Source organism: Bubalus bubalis, chromosome 8 (assembly GCF_019923935.1).
Source record: "Bubalus bubalis isolate 160015118507 breed Murrah chromosome 8, NDDB_SH_1, whole genome shotgun sequence".
In the NCBI taxonomy this organism is placed as follows: domain Eukaryota; kingdom Metazoa; phylum Chordata; class Mammalia; order Artiodactyla; family Bovidae; genus Bubalus; species Bubalus bubalis.
In genome coordinates, this window is record NC_059164.1 from 11,565,063 (window position 1) to 11,579,042 (window position 13,980).

Here is a 13,980-nt window from a genome sequence, read left to right on the forward strand (position 1 = left end):
AACAATACTCGACTTTGTTGGCCTTGTTTTGCTTAATTACTTGTGTTGCAATGGTATTTTTCTTTGCTTCTTTTCACAATAAGTATTTTAATACAGCAACTGTAACACATTAAATAGAATTTTGTAGGATCCAGTGAGAACCTAGTCAACATTTTTAACTTTGTTTCTTTGAGAAAATATTTAAGTTTTCAAAAAACAAACATACAGACAACTTTTAGAATTCAACTTTCTGGAAAATTTGGATCTCACATAGTTTTGTTTTGTTTTTATTAATATGTTTTTAAATGTCCAGAAATAAGAATAATGTTATGTGTGTATTTCAGATGATTTAAACATGTGATTTATATTTATGCTGAACCTGAAAGTATATCCATCAAAGTTGTAGAAATTCACAGTTAAGCAACATCAGTGTAATATAATTTAGAATTCAGGCAAGATCACAAAAACCTTTATTATGACTAAGCTGAAGATATATTGCATATTCAGATCTTGTGTTCTTATAATTTACTAAAACTTGATTTTGGAGCTTTAGGTTCTATTGTAAAACTCCTTTTGATTCTTGGGGGAGAGGAAATATTCTTCTTATTGAATAAATTGTCATATAATTACCTGAGATTGATTAGTTGACTGGTTTTAATTATTCAAGGAGTATGTTTGTATGCATATATTCATGTATTTTTTTTACTGTTTCCATAGTAAGCTGCTGAATCCTGAGAATACATATTTTTATTATGTCTGTACTATAACTAGCTTTGTTCTCAGTATTAGGAATGTGGCTGGAAATTAGCCCCAGTCTCAGCCCTCAAGGAGTAAGCAATCTAGAAGGTAGACTAGACTTTCTTATGAATGATGACATGATAATACGAAGGGTAACAATAGACTTGGCCACAAAGAACTGTGAAAGCACCATGTCAGAGGCACCTAGGATGAGAGTTGTTTAGAGTATAGGTGAAGATCTAAGAAAGCTTTACAGAGGAGATGAGAAGAACACTGGATTAGAAAGAAATGACTGAAATAACCTTACAGATACCTATAGGCATATAAGCAAAGTTGAATTTAAATAACTCCACTGTTATCCGACAGATATTTATAAATCATGTCATATTTTAGGCCTCAGGCTAAACACTGCTGATACTTTGATTAACATAACAGAGTTCCTCTCAAGGAGCTTCTAGATGACTGGCAGATATGGGTAATTAGGGAAACCAGCAATTTAGATTTATTTCTACAGATGAATGGTAAGCATTAGGTCTGAGTTACTTAGACCAGTCTGGGGAGTCTTGGTATGAAGTGAGGTGATATTTGAAGTGACTTGAATGGAAATAATTCAATAGACAGCAAGTGTAGATTAAAGAAGAGAATGTAGGAATGAAACAGAAAAGATTCTGAGAGAAGGCAGTAAAAGAGGTAAGGCAACAAAAGCAGAAGAATAACGGTAATATAACACCCAGGGAAGGAAGGAGTTTTAAAAGTGGATAGTAGTGTCACTTTAGGAACTATATGGGATAGACTGAAACTACAGGACCTGCAATTCAGAATTCATTAATGGGCTCTGAGGGAGGTTTTAATGGATTATTAACTCAAAATCAAAGCATGATAAATTGAGGCATAAATGAGAAAGAAATTAAAATTAGCACAGTGAAAGCCGAACGCCCTTCTGAGTAATCTGTTGGTCTAGAGTGAATGGGAAACATTTGAGGGTGAGACAGAATTGAAGGAACATTTTTTGAGGATAAAGATGATTTGACATTTTGTGGATTGAGAGAAGGATGAAGAGAAGAGGATGAAAGGGATAATTCCAGAGTTGGAGAAGATAACTTACAGACATAGCTCCAGATCTAAAAAGGGAAGAGATACAGACTCAAGAGTTAACAGGTTAGCCATTAAGTAGAACAGGGACACATTTGGTTTACTCTTCATCTATCAGAAGATGATAGACTGAGTGTATGGATAAAGTTGTGAGAATGGAGCAAGGAAGGCAAGAGCACACAGACCACATGAGTTCTGTTTTTCTCTTAAGTTTGAGGATTAGGCTTTATGCCAAAAGTGAGGAGGAGGGCAGGTGGGACGACCTGTGTAAGAAAAATATTTAGTATGATTTGGGATAGCTGCTGTGAAGAGTGAGGAAGGGAGCCACCTACAGATGAGGAAAAAGTTTCAGTAAAATAGCAATATAAAATGGGGCATGCTAGCCTGGAAATAGACTAATTTTGTTATTTCATTTCTCTGCTTTCATGGTTCTCTACACTTAGCATATTTTACCTGCATAATGAGACAGTAACTGTCACTTCTCTTTTTGAATATGGCTTGGACGTTTTCTGATTTCTTAATTTTAATCATTTCTTGTGCACATGATCGTAATATCAGGTCTTCTGTGTTGTGAAAAGTGCATTGAACTCAGTAGTCAGAGACTTAATTTCTGGTTCTATCTCTGCCAGGCCTCAGCAATACCTATAAACCTGAGTCTATAGCCTTTTTTAAAAAACAATATATACATATGTATATGTATACATATGTAATCTCCCTGCCTGTCTCACAAGTGGCAAGAATCTATATTAAAATGAGCTAATTTAAGAGAAATAGTTAGTAAATTACCAAGTAGTATGCAACTGGTGTGTGTGCGTTCAGTTTTGTCTTTGCAACCCTAGGACTAGCCCGCCAGGCTTCTCTGTCCATGGGATTTTCTTAGCAAGAATGCTGGACTGTGTTGTCATTTCCTCCTTCAGAGGATTTTCCCAACCCAGGGATCTCCTTTGGCAGGTGGATTCTTTACCACTGAACCAACTGGGAAGCCTCTATATAATTGGTAGTATTATAAATAATATAATTTGCATTAGGTGAGGATTTCTACCAAATTTTCTCCTTGTTTTTTTCCCACATTATGATCTATGGTTAACTTTGTTAAATACATACCAGACCCAAAAGACCTTGTCTCCTTAGAGCCCTACTTTTATTTAACATTGTAACTGTGTCCACTGTAGGCTTCCAAAGATACTTTTTAATTGGCTGACATAATATACTAGAGCTTTACACGATTTACTCAGAATTCACAATAATATTAGGCCAAATTAGATTTTAGTAGTGTTTTTTATGGTTTGGGTTTTATCTTCAGTTCAGTTCAGTCACTCAGTCATGTCCGACTCTATGCGATCCCATGGACTGCAGCACGCCAGGCCTCTCTGTCCATCACCAACTCACGGAGCCTACTCAGACTCATGTCCATTGAGTTGGTGATGCCATCCAACCATCTCATCCTCTGTTGTCCCCTTCTCTTCCCACCTTCAACCTTTCCCAGCATCAGGGTCTTTTCCAATGGGTCAGTTCTTCGCATCAAGTGGCCAAAGTATTGGAGTTTCAGCTTCAGCATAAGTCCTTCCAATGAATATTCATGACTGAATTCCTTTAAGATGGACTGGTTGCATCTCCTTGCAGTCCAAGGGACTCTCAAGAGTCTTCTCCAGCACCACAGTTCAAAAGCATCAATTCTTCAGTGCCCAGCTTTCTTTATAGTCCAACTCTCACATCCATACATGACCACTGGAAAAACCAAAGCTTTGACTAGACAGACCTTTATTGGCAAAGTAATGTCTCTGCTTTTTAATATGGTGTCTAGATTGGTCATAACTTTTCTTCCAAGGAGTATGTGTCTTTTAATTTCATGGCTGCAGTCACCATCTGCACTGATTTTGGAGCCCCAAAAAATAAAATCTCTCGCTGTTTCCATTGTTGCCCCATCTATTTGCCATGAAGTGATGGGACCAGATGCCATGATCTGAAGTTTTCTGAATGTTGAGTTTTATCTTAAAGAACACCAAAGAATTAGCCATACAAGCTTCATGCCATCCTGTGTAGTCATACAACCATGTAAGGTTGTAAGCAAAGGATATCCATCTTGTTGTAACAAGAATCTGAATAGGAACCCTAGAAAATTAAAATGCATTTAAATGGAAGAAGAACTTAAGGGAAAAAAGTTAAGTAATATTACTTGTATTAATCTCCTGAACTAACTATAACACTATTATAAAGATTTTTCTTTCTTCAGGATTCTGTTGCAAAGCCCCATGTGATTGTAGCAGGAGCTGCCACAGTAAGTTATTATCTGTATTCTTACATAAATTATTTTTGTTTAAGAACTTAAGAACATGCTAAGAAAGAATTAACTTATGCTAAATAGAATTCTTGATTATACTTATATTTTAATTCTTATTTCTCTTATAATTAATTAGACTGATAATTTTAATAAAAAAGTTCTGAATGAACTTAGGAAATTTGATGGTAAATGTCAATATTATTTTTATATCTAAAATTACATTCTTTTTTCTTGAATGTTATACATTGAAAGTCTGATTTTTTATCAGCTCTTTGTAACTGCCTTCATGTATTTCATGAAATAATTGACCATATTTTATTCTAATATTAAATAAAAATGGGAATTCTCTTAAAATGAGAACCTTTTTTACAATAGAGGAAATGCTATACTTTCATTTTCCTGTGATAAATACTGAATTAATGCTTAATTTTTACTTCCTCTCAGTGGTCTATCAAGATTCACAATGGCAGCAATGAAGCGCTTTCCCAATATAAAATGAATATTACCTCCATAGCACCACTTTTAGAAAAACTGGCAAAGACTAGTGATGTTTATTGGGTCTTACAAGGTAAAAGTAATGAAAAAATGTCATTTTTATGTGTTTTGAGGCTTGGGTTTCTATTATCTATTTCAAGAAGCAAAATTACTACTTTATGAGAATAAATGTTTGCAAAATTAGAGTAAACTTGAGCTATTTGGTTTCCTGTTTTGAACTTAAGGAACAGACAGACTAATAAATATAATAAGTAAAAAATTAATAAATAAATTATCCAAGAGTCTCAGCAGTTAGAATAGAATATAACAAAGAGAGTAAGTCCTAAAGGCAAATTAGATGCTTGCCTTTGATTTTATTTCTTGACAAGTTTTTATTGTGATTGGGAAATATAGAAAAAGTTATCTGGTTCATAATACTAGACTCATTGGAAGTAAACATTCTTTGGAATTGACAGAATATATTTAAATTCAAACCATCTAGTTTATACTTTGCAATGAAATTCTTTAAGAAAAAGTTAACATTAGATCAACTCACTTCAGTTTATTGAATGTCCATTATTGAATGCCTTGGGTATTTTAGCAATTTAAGTTGTTTGTCAGAAACTATTATAATTATTTCCAAGTTTAATGTCAAACTGAGAGAGATAACAAGGATAGTAATAATCTCTTCCAAAATCACTATTTCATTTACAGACTCATTAACCTTTCTCTTTCTAAAGTGAGAAAAAGTTACATTTAAATGATTATGCTAAGTGGTAAAAAGCTTTGATCATTAGTAATATTACCTCCTAATTATGGGAATAAAGTTTGCAAAAATTAAGCAGCAACAGGAGGAAAAAAAAAAGATTGACTGTTATTCTTAATTAGGTGATCTTCCATAATCCAGTTTTGAATTCCCGTTACCTGATATAATCCAGCATCCAAAATTTTCAAACTTTAAAGACATGCTAGAACATAAAAATGTTTCCTAAAAGTTGTGTACTTAAGAGAGACGAGGTATAAAATTCTTTTAATTTGAAGAGAGGTATAGATTCAAAATTTGACTATAAGCTAGGAAATCTATTACAAAATCTTGGTCAACTATTGTAAAAAAAAATGAATTATTAGGTGCTTGGAATTCTCAACTTTAACAACAAAATATGAAATGCAGTTAACTTACTTGCATGATTATAATTTCTACCAGTAGGGACTTCTAAGTGTATTTTAAAAAATATGTTTCATGTGCAGATCCTGTTTATGAAGATCTATTAAGTGAAAATAGGAAAATGATCACTAATGAGAAGATAGATGCCTACAATGAAGCTGCAGTCAGTATTTTGAATAGCAGCACCAGAAATTCTAAATCACATGTTAAGGTGTTCAGTGTTTCCAAATTGATTGCTCAAGAAACCATCATGGAATCTTTGGATGGCTTACATCTTCCTGAATCAAGCAGAGAAACTGTAAGAATTCTTGTATCTGTCAGTAGGGACAGTAATATCTAACTGATAGCTATATATCACTATTCCAGTACTTTGGCCACTTCATGCGAAGAGTTGACTCATTGGAAGAGACTCTGATGCTGGGAGGGATTAAGGGCAGGAGGAAAAGGGGATGACAGAGGATGAGATGGCTGGATGGCATCACCGACTCGATGGACCTGGGTTTGGGTGAACTCTGGGAGTTGGTGATGGACAGGGAGGCCTGGCGTGTTGCAGTTCATGGGGTCGCAAAGAGTCGGACACGACTGAGCGACTGAACTGAACTGAACTGAATTGCAGTCAGTTATTTTCAGTTTTTCTGTCTAGACATAGATCTAGAAATAAGTTGACTTTCATCACCTAGCTGAATATGTAAGAGTTTTCATATACTCTAAGGAAGAAGGTTATGGAAGGAAGGAAATGCAACTTCATTTAGTCAGTGCTAGATACTCTTAAAAAGCTTTTAAGTCCTCATTACATTCATGTTTGAAAACTATTGCTCCATGTTCTTTGCCTTAAACCTTAAAATAAAATTAAGCTTCCACAAAGGGAATATTTTAATATGGAGAACATTTTTTTTTTTTTTATTTCCTTCTAATTCTGATACCCTAAGCATTAGTCATGGTACAGAGTAGATACTGAACAACTCCAGATTGATGGGTGGAAAGGGATTTTAGTTTAAATACAAGAGAGAACTGGATAATTATAAATTTTCACACACAGTGCAACAGATAAAGTAGTGGTCCTGAATCTTTTTGAGTATCACATAACCCTTGTATCTGATAAAAAGTAATTGTTCCATTCCTCTCCTGTAGAAAAATGCATATTTGCATACACACACACACAGCACTTCTCCATATTTTTTCAAGGGCTTTGTGGACTCCCTAGAACTGGTTATGAACCTTGGGATGGACTTTGTAGACTAGTGTCTGCAAGAGTTCCAGGCTCAGAATCTTCTAAAGTCTTAAAGCTGAGAGAATGAGATTTTCTAAATGGCTGAATACTTTGAATGCTTTACAGTTCTAAAGGTTTTTAGAACCATGCAGTTTTTATAAAACTAAATTTGACTGAACCTTCAGCTAGAAAGGCTCCTGATAGCTTGCTTAGAATATTTTATTATGATAAAATTATGTTGAAGATTCCACTTCAAGTTAGAAACACTAAAACTATTGAATCCCAAGTAGTCCATAAACTTGTAAACCAAATGAAAGGCATATTATAAATATTGTTAGCTAAGAGTTAATCATTTTTGGTGGCAATTACTCTACATTCTTTTTTCATATGTAAAGACTGGAAGTGTATCTTAAGTATCTTGGTATCTTCTGTATTGAATATCTGTTAATTACAATACTTTGGTGCTTGACATCTGTCAGTGTTTTTGTAACCAAAAGTCACGGCCCATTAACAGTCATGAAATCCGTATTTTTTTCTTTTTTTAAAGAATAGAATGGAAAAAACTCAGATGCATTCCAAGTAGTAAGGATGGGTATTGTTTCCTATATGTATGTATATATATTCTGAGTCACATTATAAAATGAACTTTTCACTATGGATCATAACCCAAGAAGTTTGAAAAACCCTGAACTAGTTACTTACAGATTGAAGGACTATCATTATTTACATGATTGTTTGGGAAATGATAGTAAAAAGTACAAAAGCATTTTGGTTTCAGTGCTAAAAAGTCAGTTGTATTCACAGGAGAAAATCTAATGGGAAATACATTACTGACAAGATAATAACGAAATCACTTGATTTGTTCACAGAGTGCAATGATTCTTATGAACGTGTATTGCAATAAGATTTTGAAGCCTGTAGATGGTTCCTGTTGTCAACCTCGGCCTCCTCTTACTCTCATACAGAAGCTAGCTGCTTGCTTTTTCACTTTATCTATTGTTGGATATTTAATTTTTTATATAATTCATCGTAATGCTCATCGGAAGAATAAGCCTTGTACTGACTTGGAAAGTGGAGAAGAAAAGAAAAATATTATCAATCCCCCTGTGTCTCCATTAGAAATATTTTTACAGTCTTTCTGCAAACTTGGCCTGATTATGGCTTATTTCTATATATGTGACCGGGCAAATCTATTTATGAAGGAAAACAAATTTTATACACATTCAACTTTCTTTATTCCTATTATCTACATCTTGGTTTTGGGAGTATTTTACAATGAAAATACCAAGGAGGTAAGAATCATTTCTTTTTAGTTCATGTTATCCTTCTCATCTCATTATAAAGTCTGGATTAAAGAATTAATACCATTTATCATGCCATCATATACAAACATTTACATATATAGAAGAGGATGAAGGAATATTGCAGTTGTATGTCACTTAGTGGACTCTTAACTGTTGCTTTTTTGAAACAGTTTGGAGAAAGCTCAGGTTCATAAAGATTGTTGAAAAGTTGGAAAATGACTGTGAAAAAGATATCGTGACTTGGTGTTATTTTGCCTGCCTGAGGATGGAGAAAATAGAGATGCTCCCCACTTTCTGATGGTCCACAAACATGAGATACCATTATCTTTTATAAGTTAAAAGTATATAATTACACTAATAAACACTTTTTCTATTTATATATTTATATGCTCAGGCATGCACACACATATTAGAACTTACATAATAATGTGGGCACTGTTAAAAGTGTTCTGAATGCCTATTTTAGCTTTACTGTAATTGCTCAGAATATAAATGTAACTCCTTTATAAGTCATGATTTATTTGAATTAATAAATTCTTTTGTAAGAAATAACTTTCATATGAGGATGATTAATCAGTTCTTCATCCCCAGTGGGAATATTCTAGAGAAAATAAAGTATGATAATGGAGCTTTTTTCTTCACAGTACAGTGTAAGAGAACTATTGAGATTTTTTTCTAACTGAAATTTTAATTTTTTTCTAACTGAAATTTAAGATTTTCTTAAAGAAAATTATAAAATACCACTTTTTAGATTTATAAACACATCTGTCACAGTTTAAAAAATAATATTAAACCATATGTATCAACGTAAATATTTAAAATCTCTTTTATATTCATTTTTTAATTCATATTATACTTAAATAGTTTATTATCTCTTTTATCAAGAAACTAAATGACAGTCTTTAACTGTTTTCTCCCCAAGGTTCTTTTGAAAGGAGGATTAATTTATATCCTATAAGAAAAATTTTAACATACTTAATATATTCTGTCTAAATAGTAGCTTCTTGATGGTTTTTAAAACAAATATTGATTATTTTGCACAGACTAAAGTATTAAATAGAGAACAAACAGATGAATGGAAAGGCTGGATGCAACTTGTGATTTTGATTTATCATATCTCTGGAGCAAGTACAGTAAGTATTTCAAATTTAAGTTCAGAAAATACAGGAAATAATGTCACCTTAATGTTTCCTTTAGGACACCAACTCTTTGTGTTTTATATTCTCTACCATTTAGAGACCCATCTTATTTCCCACCCAATCTTTCTGTCTTCCCATTTCTCTTCTACCACCTGATCTGAGAATGTATACACTTAAAAGCAAAATAATTATTTTTTAAAAGATAAGGCAATAATTTGTTTGTATTTACCTGACATTAATTTTGATGTAGTAGGAACAATCATCCAAGGGTATTGTTTCATGTCATACTGTTAGAAAACTAATTTATTAAGAGACTTTCTAGATGATACTTAGTTGCAAAGGACTTAGAATAGGCAAGTTACTATTAAAAGAAATCAGATTAGATGATTATATTTTATATTCTACCCTTCATTGTATTTTAGCAAGTTTGACCAACCATTTTTATACTTCTAAAGTTTAAAAATGTAGAACTCTCTTGCCTCAGTATTCAGAATCCTCAGATACTGATGATCTGCTGCTGTTGACCATGTATTATGTTCCATACCTCCTAAGTATTACCGCTTCCATGAGATGGAGGACTCTTCCTTAGCTCACCTCGTGCCCTCTGTACCTGGCCAAAATAATTTTTCCCTCAACAGTAGGTGTCTTTTTAAGTCTTTTAGACTTAGGGTTCTCATTAACTGGGGACACCAGATTTGGTAGGGGTAGAAAAAAATGTATTCAGAATTGTAACATTAGAGCTACAGTTAAAACAAGATTTTAAGAGTGAACCTAGGTATCTAATAACCACTTTTCACACTTTTTAAGTGAAGGTACAAATTGATTTCTATAAAATTTGTTTTTAAAGAAATAAAATTTTATTTGATTTCTATAAAATATGTTTTAAAAATTTAACAGATTGTTTCATAATTTGGGAACTATTGAACATGAACTGGTTTTTATTTTATTTCCTTATATAAAGCACATGTCTATAAACAGTAATTTAACATAGAATCAATATCATATTGAGATAACAGGGGAGATTTGCCAGAAAGGAGTGTTTTGAAATTTCCATAGCAACAGTTAAAATAAACAATACTGGGGTTCATCAGATATCTCTTAACAATTAGCACTAATGTTATTCTTCATTAAGTCTCTTTATTTTCAAAAATTGCTGGTACTTTTTGAATGTTTAAAGGGTACAAGGCAGAGGGAGGAGTGTAACCTTTGAAGCTGGAGCTGCACAGTTGTAACATGTATGTTTGCGGCAGCGGTGGCATCCCTGCGGCGCTGCAGCTGAAGGGGCCCAGTAAGTTCAGGCAGTTGTGGAAGAGCCAAGGCCGTGAAAGGGATCCAAAGCAAGACGACATGAAGATAGTAAGGGTTAGTTTATAAGCCCGGTTCAGAATTTGTAGGATAAATTTAGCAAGTTCTCTAGAAAGTAAGTAAAGATGAATATTGAGTCATGGAAATAGCTCTGACACGTGAAGAAAGATTAGTTTAATTTGGGGTGGGGATGGGGAAAGATTTGAGAGGATGTGGAAAGGGTTTTGTTTTAAGAAAATGCCACTTAAAGACATTAATTGCTGACATATTAAAGAGTAATAGTACTGTTTAAAAAAAAAAAAAAAAAAAAAAAAAACCCAAATTCAGTGATTCCAGAAAGCATTTGGATCATAAAGGGATGAAAGCAGTTTGGCATTCTATTATAATCATTTGCCAAGTTAACATTCTAATACGTCTTAAACTACATCCCAATTCATTCTAAATTACAGTTTAAAATATCTATATTCTGGAAAGATATCAAGATCATTTGTGATGATTCACATATCCCTGTTCTTTTATATAGAATTTTGTGGTTAAAAATTACCTGTATCTACATTTGGCAAAACATTATCAGCAACATATTTGGGACTTGATTCTTGGATATTTGTGGAATTACCCTCATTAAAAACTTTTTAATTGTCATGATTATTTTAATTACCTTATTAATGTTTTGTATTTTGAGTAAAATATGTCAAGCGTTAGTTGTGCCATATTTTTGTAGTAAAATAGAAACTATGTAAAAAATTACAGAGAATTATTAAAATAATCCAGGTGGACTGGCAGATTGCAATTGTTGGTGTAAAAATTCCTTTAAAACATAACTTATATCAGATATAGAGTGTACAGCAAGTTAGGTATATACAGTAGATGACTTTGTGTTCCATTGTGGCTTTTTCTTCTTTGAGAGTTTGTAAATAACTTCCCTGAAGGGACCTGAATAAAAAGGTCTTAAGGGAAAATTTGTGAGGCTAGAAAAAGAACAGAACCAGAAGTCAGCCTCATTATTAATTCTAATGAAGTTGGATACTAAATACATTTTTAATACTAATGTTTTGTTGTAATATTTGACTCCTGAAAGACAAAAAAGGAAAACAATTCAGATTAAAGGAGGCTAAAGAGGAATAAAAAATAAATGCAGTGTATGATTCTTAAGGTTCCTAAATTTAAAAAAAAATTTAATAATAAAGGATATCACTGGGACAAAGAAATTTGTATATGGATTGTACAGTGGATGCTGTTATATTCATATTAAATTCATTGGATGTTATAATGGTAATACAGTCATGTAAGAAACTGTTCTTTCTTCAGTGATACTGATAGTTGCTGAAATTTCTAGGGATGGCGTCATGTGGCAGCAACACACTTTTTACGTAGTTCAGCACAGTAAATAGGCGAGTGTTGCACTGTTCTTGCAACTCTTCTGTTGGCTTTATCTTTAAAAAGTCAAAAGTTTCAAACAACATTTGTAATAATGCAGCATTGGTAGAAACTTGGCAAATTGTGATAGTGTTTAATTCCATTTAAATGGTTGCATTTCCTGTTTAAATATGACTTAAGTCTCAACATTGTAGGCCCAGACCCATTCTTGAAGGGGCTCAAAAGCATGTTTCATGGAGAGTGGTTTACGTAATTGGGAATGATTAGCCTCAGTTTGACCTCTGTTTATAAATGCTTACAGAACAATCAGATGTAAAAGTGATAAAGGGCATGCATATGGCTCTAGAACTAAGCTGTCCATTTTGGTGGCCACTAGCCACAGGTAGCCACTGAGCACTTGAAGCGCAGTCAGAGTTGAGATGTTCTGAAATGTGAAATATGTTTAAGATTAAGTATGATTCATTTTGATAAATGTATACAAAGTTCACAAACCTAGTATGAAAAAATATGAAATGTCTCAGTATATGTTGGGATGATATAATATTTTGGGTATATTGAATTAAATAAAATTTGTTTATTAAAATTAATTTCACTTATTTCTTTTAACTGTTTAAATGTCTGGCAGCCACATGAAAGATTTGCCACACGGCTCACATTTTATTTCATTGCACAGCACTGCCCTAGAGAGCTTAAATTGGTAGCTTTTACATAGTTTGATTTCAGTTTTTCATGACAAGGAACTTTATAGCAATTAATGACCATCTGAAAATGGAATGGATTGCCTTGAGAATTTGTATGTTTTCCGCTATTAAAAGGTGCTCAAATACTTGAAGGAAATATTTTAAAGTGCAATCAAGAATAAAGTAAAGATACAGGTTTGGATTAGAACAGTTTCAAGTCTCTTTCAATCCTGTGTTCCCACTTCATCCCTGTGATTCTAATATGTTATACCTGCACTGAAAATTTCCCATCTAATGATAAGACATTTAGAAAGAACTAATGATGAAGAGCAATAAATAAAAAATCTGATATGTAGATGTTTGTGCTAAAAGACCTCAAAGGAAGAAGAAATGACTTTCATCTGAGAGTAAAAGATTGGAAAATGTCACCAGGGCTCTCGAGAAGAATAGGATATGTATGAATGGCATGTGATTAGGAGAACATTCCAGGGTAGAATGAGCAGGTAAACAGAGGAGAGGCGGCAGGAAAACACAAGGGCCAGTTCAGGAGACAGAATCTAACGGTTTGGCTAAAGTGGAGGCTGTATTGAAGAACTTATAATTTATTATAATTGGGGGTTTCCTTCCAGAAAAAAGTTATCCCTCAGAAAAGATAGAAGAAATGTTCAAGGATGCATTCAAGGATACATACAAAAGATGCATATGTTCAAGGCCTTATTAAATCTGTTTAAGGCATCTGCTCAGTTATTTTATCCTGCAAAGTATCACTTGGGGAAGAAACACGTAGCTAAAGTGGCCATAACCAGTGTTAATGCTGGATAATTAGAGATGATCAGATGAGTCAATCAAATAGAAGCAAAAAAAAAAAAAATGTTTGCATAGATTTAGTAATTATTCATAAAAGATAGTCTCTTATTACAAATGTTGGGTGTCACTGAACAAGTCTTTTAAAGATCATTTAAAAGGCGGCACACTACCTGTGTTGTGAAATAGTGAATAGACAACCAAGGGACTAATAGGTGGTGGAGAGGGGCATTGACAGTGGTTTAAGGTTAAGAGAATGAGGACTTGTAAATGAAGTAATGTTTCCAGTGACTCCCATAAGATATAGATGAGAAATGTATTGCAGCTTAGACAGAAGTGAAGATGTGATGCTTTGAAAAATCATGGTAAAGATGAAACATCAAAGAAGGAGGGAAAAATAAAATTGTTTTATAAAAGATTAGGAGGGAAATA

The 13,980-nt window shown here is 33.2% G+C and overlaps 1 protein-coding gene across 3 annotated transcripts in view; it reads left to right on the top strand.

Annotated features, from left to right (window-relative positions):
- CASD1 (CAS1 domain containing 1) overlaps positions 1–13,980 on the top strand; it is a 54,564-nt gene that overhangs the window by 22,629 nt on the left and 17,955 nt on the right. For all 3 annotated transcript variants that reach the window (XM_025290860.3, XM_044946440.2, XM_025290859.3), the window contains 5 exons: positions 4,043–4,087; positions 4,535–4,658; positions 5,813–6,027; positions 7,809–8,231; positions 9,287–9,376. In XM_025290860.3, the coding sequence (XP_025146645.2) occupies positions 4,043–4,087; positions 4,535–4,658; positions 5,813–6,027; positions 7,809–8,231; positions 9,287–9,376 (897 nt within the window). The remainder of the gene's footprint in view (positions 1–4,042; positions 4,088–4,534; positions 4,659–5,812; positions 6,028–7,808; positions 8,232–9,286; positions 9,377–13,980) is intronic.